This window comes from Polyodon spathula, chromosome 2 (assembly GCF_017654505.1).
Source record: "Polyodon spathula isolate WHYD16114869_AA chromosome 2, ASM1765450v1, whole genome shotgun sequence".
Lineage (NCBI taxonomy): Eukaryota > Metazoa > Chordata > Actinopteri > Acipenseriformes > Polyodontidae > Polyodon > Polyodon spathula.
The window spans coordinates 29,841,853-29,848,641 of record NC_054535.1 but is presented as its reverse complement, the minus strand read 5'-3'; the positions used below and the strand labels follow the sequence as shown (position 1 = coordinate 29,848,641).

The 6,789-nt window shown below is 36.2% G+C and overlaps 1 protein-coding gene across 2 annotated transcripts in view; it reads right to left on the bottom strand.

Moving 5' to 3' along the window:
- Positions 1 to 877: 877 nt before the first annotated feature.
- The window catches only part of LOC121295112 (transmembrane protein 131-like), a 54,931-nt gene continuing 49,019 nt past the window's right edge, over positions 878 to 6,789 (bottom strand). For both annotated transcript variants that reach the window (XM_041219521.1, XM_041219530.1), the window contains 6 exons: positions 4,304 to 4,373; positions 3,659 to 3,762; positions 3,436 to 3,559; positions 2,942 to 3,021; positions 2,260 to 2,393; positions 878 to 1,245 (listed from right to left, as the gene is read on the bottom strand). In XM_041219521.1, coding sequence (XP_041075455.1) covers positions 967 to 1,245; positions 2,260 to 2,393; positions 2,942 to 3,021; positions 3,436 to 3,559; positions 3,659 to 3,762; positions 4,304 to 4,373 — 791 coding nt within the window. In that variant the 3' untranslated portion in view covers positions 878 to 966. The remainder of the gene's footprint in view (positions 1,246 to 2,259; positions 2,394 to 2,941; positions 3,022 to 3,435; positions 3,560 to 3,658; positions 3,763 to 4,303; positions 4,374 to 6,789) is intronic.

Genomic DNA, 6,789 nt, shown 5'->3' with positions numbered 1-6,789 from the left:
TATTTTGTATTTGTAATTAATCTAGAACAATGTGTAGATTTTATTTGATTTTTTACTTGGACTTTGTTGTGTTGATCAGTGGCAAAAAATCCTAATTAAATCCATTTTGATTCCATGTTGTAACAATAAAATGTGGAAAAGTCCAAGGGGGTGAATACTTTTGAGAGCCCCTGTGTGTGTGTGTGTGTGTGTGTGTGTGTGTGTGTGTGTGTGTGTGTATATATATATATATATATATATATATATATATATATATATATATTATATATATATATATATATATATATATATATATATACTTGTATATGCTAAAGTACATGAAACATCTTAGAACTTTCATCTACCAATCAGAAAGCTCCACTCCATGGCACTACCACACTAAATAGAACACACAGATAGAATGTTTATCCTTAAATAAAAATTGAAAAGGGACATACATTATGCAAAGTTAAAAAATGAAATCACAATGAAAACCTGTTTCTCACAATACTTTGGTAGTGTCCTTGTCTGTATGGTTGTGACGCTTACCTTCTACCACGAGGGAATGCCCAGTGATCAGGGTTCTATGCTGTGTAAATCGATCAATTAAAAAAAATACTATCCTTCAATCTGCACTTAAATAAAATCAGCCATAATGAAGGCTACATGTGAGTGTTATTTATTTCTGACCCAATGACTTGATGAACCCATCTCATTGTAAATTGGGGTAACACAATCTGTAGTAAGATATAAAAAAATGGAATTTCTACAACAGAAGGCTTGAACCATTCTGAAAAACAATCACCTACTAATATGGACACAAAGAATTAAACAACACACATTCAAGTACAAAATGTTTATTTTCTATGATCCAAATCATCTAGAAAAATATACAAAAGCTTAACTTTACACAACACGAATCTTGAAAAAGTATATTCACATTTGTCTTTTATTGTTTTTGTTTTGTTTAATAACATCACATTTCACTTAGACATCCCCACAGTATCCTGAATCATTGGAAAGCTGCGAGTTGGAACTCCGACTGGATGAGGAATTCCAAATGTCCAGGTTCATGTGGCACCTAAAGGGATCGAAACTAGAAAATTGCTTCTGTCTGCAGAGCACAGCCTGCTCTTTGCTGACAGACGAATGGGATAATGATCTGTTGCGCTGGAATTGGCTTTGGTATGGGTCGCTCTTTGGAGTCCATATGGAGCCAAACAGACTAGACATTGGTGACAGACTCCTTGTGCCCGAGAAGTATGGCTGCAACAAAAGAAAAGAAGATATAAAAGACATATGATCATTTCTAAGAACTACAAAAGACATGTACATCGTTTCCACTATAAAACCGATCCGCTCCAAGGCCGGGCCAAACCAGCCCAGCACGACTTAGGAGGAGCCTGCTCGTCCTTCCACTGCAGCGCCCAAGCTGTGCAGCTGACGTCACATGCAACGAATGTGTTGAGGCGCACGTAGATCATGCAGCATTGAGATACGCTGTATTTGAGTTGAATGGTGGATCCAGAGGTTATGGTTGTTTTTCTTCATTTTTGTTAATTCATATACTACTGGATACAACTGAAACGCAACGACGGGATGATTATGTAGTGGAGAAGAATGCTTCTCAGAGAGAGGACAAATTTGGATCCACTGAGCAAGACAAAAAAAATCTGCTTACACTCTGCACCGTAAATGACTAAAATCATGAACCCTGCGTCACTGCACGGCTCCAAAACAGAGGTGCTGTGAGGCCAGAGTTGGTTCTCACTCGACTCGAGAAATAGCCAGTGCACAACCACAGCACGGCTCCGATGTGCAAATGGAAATACAGCCCCAAATGTTGTGCTCATGAAATAATGGACAATGAAACTGAATACACAGTCAGCCACACTGCCAGCATGCTATGTATGAAATTATTTTAATAGCTCTGCAATTCAAATCTCAGTTTATGCTAATGCATACACACACACAAGAAGAAGTTGTACCAGGTGTTGGTTGTGTTGTGTGTGGCATTCAATTATTACTTTCACCACTGGGGCACTTTAAAAAAAGAATTACACCTTTAACAAGTCTCCACAAATGCTACACTCTCAGTCTATTCATAGTATTTGAGCTGCAGTTTTGTCCGACAGCCAAAGTGAATCATGTCATACTTTTTTGCTGTTGAGTGAGAAGTCAGATCAAACTGAATATCACTAAGTAATTACACAGGAGGATTCTCTACTGTTAAGGCAAATTTAGCAAAATAAATTTTAAAATGTATTTTTTCTAACTCACTTTGCTGCCTACACATCCGGTTGATTCCCAGGCTAAGGTACTGCCTTGTGTCTCTTCATTCCAGCAGGGTTGAGGGGCATAGGGTAGACTCTGTGTCTCCTGGCCAGGGAAGGCATTCTGGAAATGTACATTCCCTAAAAAATAATAAAATGAATGTGTCAGTGTGTATTATTCAAAAGGAGTACCTTTCAAAGCAAATCAATGGTGCAAGTGAAAAAACAACAGTTTATACACTAACCAACTGACCACAAAGAAATTTTAAAGTAAAACATGCAAGTCTAGTATCTGGTTCACTTTGTTATTAACTATTAAAATTAGATGGTTTACCAAATCATGACTACCTTTGAGGCATTTTCTGTATCACATGTTAAATATTTTTAAGGGGACAATATACGGTTAACAATTTAAAAAAAACCTAAAATATTCTGGCATGAACCTTGCTGTGAATGTTTGTACCCTTGTAAAACTTACACTGACCTTTTAAAGTTAAAAAAGAAAAAGTATCCTGCTGCTATGACGCATGACCTACATTCTTTGACATTAAAAGATAACCTGGAACATTCAAAATAACTGAAAACATTTGGAAATAGTTTACTTTCCCCGAGTCATGTTGTTTTGAGAATAGAGTCATAGTACCGCAAACAAAACAAAACAACAAAACAACAACAAAAAAAAAAATTACCATCTAGCACTGGACAGTAGCTACTCTGTTCACAGTAAGGATATGGAGCGGCACACTGGCTGTTAACAGTCCAAGGAAAGCTAAAGATAAAGAAAAAAGAAAAACATAAAAAAAGTAATGTTCTTTTGTGTGCAACAGTTTTGAATGCTAACAGCAAAAACAAAACATCAAAACCGTTATTTGAAATCACCACAAGGAGGAAACAAATAATATGTATAAAGTATGTATAATAATAAAGTCAGTGCCTAGACTAAAGCAGGTAATAGTGAGAAGGAAAACCAAAGCGCTCTCCGTTATTTTAACTCTGCAGGAGCAAGTACTGTAAAATACAGAAACCATAGGAATGATCAGGCTCAGTGAAAAAGCAGCACAGTAGTTCATTGTGTCCTGGAGGAATCCAACAAAATAGTATATTAGGCCAGTTAATGTCTTTTTCTAGGAGGGTAATATATTTATAACTCAACCACACCTGTAATTGTTAAACAGAAACTTACCCATTATAAATAGTTCCTTGGGGGATGCAGGGCAAGCTTTCTGGTGGATTGTACCTGAAATCAGTGGTTAAAGGAACTGATGGCGCAGACCACATTTCTTCTGTTTGGTAAGGACTTGAAACACCTTAAAAAAAAGAAAAAAGAAATACACTTAATATATTATAACAGAAAATCTGAGTAGTATATAAAATAAATGTGTTAACTATATCTATAAATCACTCACCTGCGTTTCTCTCCACACCTGCAGCAACAGCAGCAAAACTGGGAGTGAAGTTTGTGGCTGGAACTGTTTCGGGCATTTGAGTTTTCTCCATTTGATACAGCAGGCTTAACAAGACAAGAAATGGTTTTGTCTATGTATTACAAATATGCACATATCCAGGCATTATTTACCAAAACTCTGAAAAGGAACACAAGCTTATAAGATATTAGGTGACTTGAGGAAACATTAGGGTTGCTAAATGAGTTTATGAGTTCCCAAAATTAGAACCTGAAAACTAACTAAAGACTGTCTAAATAAAACAAAAAAGGTAATCTGTCACACCACAAATACATCCTTCCTTCTTGTTCATCCTTGCGTGTCACCTTTTCGGTTCTCACAGTAAGTCCATTGTGTGGGAGGCTTTCTACAACAACTAGTCAGTTCAGCACATACTGCATAATTTGGTTCTACAATTTTGAATTGCGAAGAAATTCAAATCAACTACAATTACCCCATTTCAAATTAATCAAAACAAGTAATACCCTGCCCTGCTCTCCCTTCAATGTTGAGCGATTTCTGTTAGAGGAGCCAATGCTCAATTGTGTGTTAATTTAATTTGTTTGTTTTCTTTTAATTGCTGTAGTTCTCTTATTGTAAAATGTTTACCTGTAGTTTGGGTTCGGTGTTGGACAACAACCTCTGTCAGCTGGAAAAACACCATTTTGAATATTTTCCCCTAGGAAAAAACAAATAAATAGCAACAACCATAATTAAATATACTTAATAGTAATCTGAAATATTACCAAACATTAAGACAACATCTCATACTGTCTGCAGCTGAAATTTAAAAAAATCACATGACCTAAATATGTCGGCCATAGTCATGGCCAGCAACTCATTTATAGTGCAAACATGAAGTCAGTACCTCAAATGCTTTGTGACATACAAGAGGCTGACACTATAGTGGTAGCACATGCACATAAAAACTGTTAAAGGACAGGTTTTTTCTTCTATGACACCCATGATCAAACAATGGCCTAGACAATCAAAAAATCCAGCTATGTACTTGTTATGAAGGCAATATCTTACTAGATCTTTATCATCTGCAAACCAAAAACCTCACCAGACCCCAAGATCTAGGTCACAGGTCAAACTGAAAAGTGCCATTAAGCTTTGCCCAAAGTTTCCATAACACAGAAAACATGAAGTTGAAATGGCTTAGGACAGTGGTTCCCAACCTGTGGTCTGTCAGTAAACTCCAGGTGGTCTGCAAACAACTTCCAAAATTAGGTTAAGCAGTTCTTGCATAAGCCCATTTATACACAATCACACGTTGTGCAACTACAACATTATTACTAAGCACAACAAACAGCTTTAACCACATTAAATATCATTACAATATATGTATGTAGTCTGCATTTCCCCCCTTTATCTGTTTTCTATTACAGGTGTGATTATAAATTAATATACACTGCTCTGCAAAAGTCTTAGACTTGTTGCATTTTTCTACTCTGATGCATTACGAGCATCAACAATTTACTCAAAGCCTCCACTGGTGTTTTCTACTATTATAATAACCTTTACTTGCATAAAGGAGGAAAAATATTGAGTGAAATAGCTTGTTTTTCTTTCTTATGCAAGTCAAGGTTGTTATAATAGTAGAAAACACTATTGGATGCTTTGAGTAAACTGATGATGCTCACAGTGCATCAGAGTAGAAAAATGTAATATGTCTAAGACTTTTGCACAGCAGTGTATATTATAGCTCCCTTTGATGCAATACCTAGCATCGCCTTCAAAGCCGCCAAACAGCTTTCTTATGTGAAACAAATACTAACTAAATAACTGTTACACATTATAAAAGGCACAGACTTATTTTTACATCATTATTTATAACAATCTACATCAAGCATCCACATAAATTAACATTTTTTCTAATCTGTACTCATTCTACTACATTTTTTCACTGTTCAGGGGAAAAAAAAAAAAAAAAAAAAAAAAAAAAAAAAAAAAAATCTGGCTGTCGCTGCCTTTTCGCTCCACATAAAGCAGCGCACTGCATTTAATATTCCTAACTCGGCTGAAATTAAAACTAGACTAAATCAAAACAAAAAACATTAAAACCACAGTTTCAATACTTTCATTTTCAACAGTATAAAACATGTGTTACAGTGTTGCCAGGGATACAGGAATAACAGTATTTCCATAGTATATGTTTGTTGCTTGACTAGTGAACTGTACTGTAGCTGAGTGATCTATTTCAGCTCCATGCTATCATATGGGTTTATTCAGCCAGGTTTAATATCTCACAAGACTATATGCAAAAATGAAATTCTCTTAACACTGGAAAATGTGTAGTCTGTTCTTGACGCTGTCATATGTAACCAAAATGTAACAAATCATATCGACTGTGTGCCACCAATCTGGTTTAATTTACACATCACAGCCCACCAGAAACGGTATTAACATCCTGTGCTTCCCATCCACCTCGTCTTCCGGTGTGTTTTTTTCTATGTACACGTGGAGTGAAGTTGGCGACTCAGCGAGTGCAATAAGTTGTGTTCCAAATGGATAGATTACTTTGCTACACGAGGTACTGGCTGCTGGGACCAGCACTGGTATTTACATGTACTGGATTGGACGACGACCCAGTGCGTCACTTGTCATGAGGTTTTGTCAAACAAAACCCTTAAACCTGCAAAATCGACTTGACATTTATCTAGAATGTATTCAGAATGTATATTTTTAAACAAAAAAAATTGAAACTTTGCCATCAGCAACTTACAATGCGCAAAACAACAACATTTTTGATGAACTGAGGTAGCGAAGACTCAAGCCTAGGGATCTCATTAAGTTTGGCAAATTATAGACATACTTTCTACTGCTGTATATGCATACAAATGTGTTTCAAAATGCTGTTGTGAAAAAAATGTGTGGCAAGTGGTTCGTGGGAAAAATTTTAAACACCAAAGTGGTCCCTACATTGAAAAAGGTTTGGAACCACTGGCTTCAGATAAGTTAGCAGTTGTAGGTGGCAGAGTCAGCAGACTTGAAAACTTATATAAGCTGCCCTCTCTGAGATGCTTATTTAACCCAATTAAAAGAAGAACTAGTAAACCCTGTACTGCACAGTTTTCTCCTGAGATAGACAA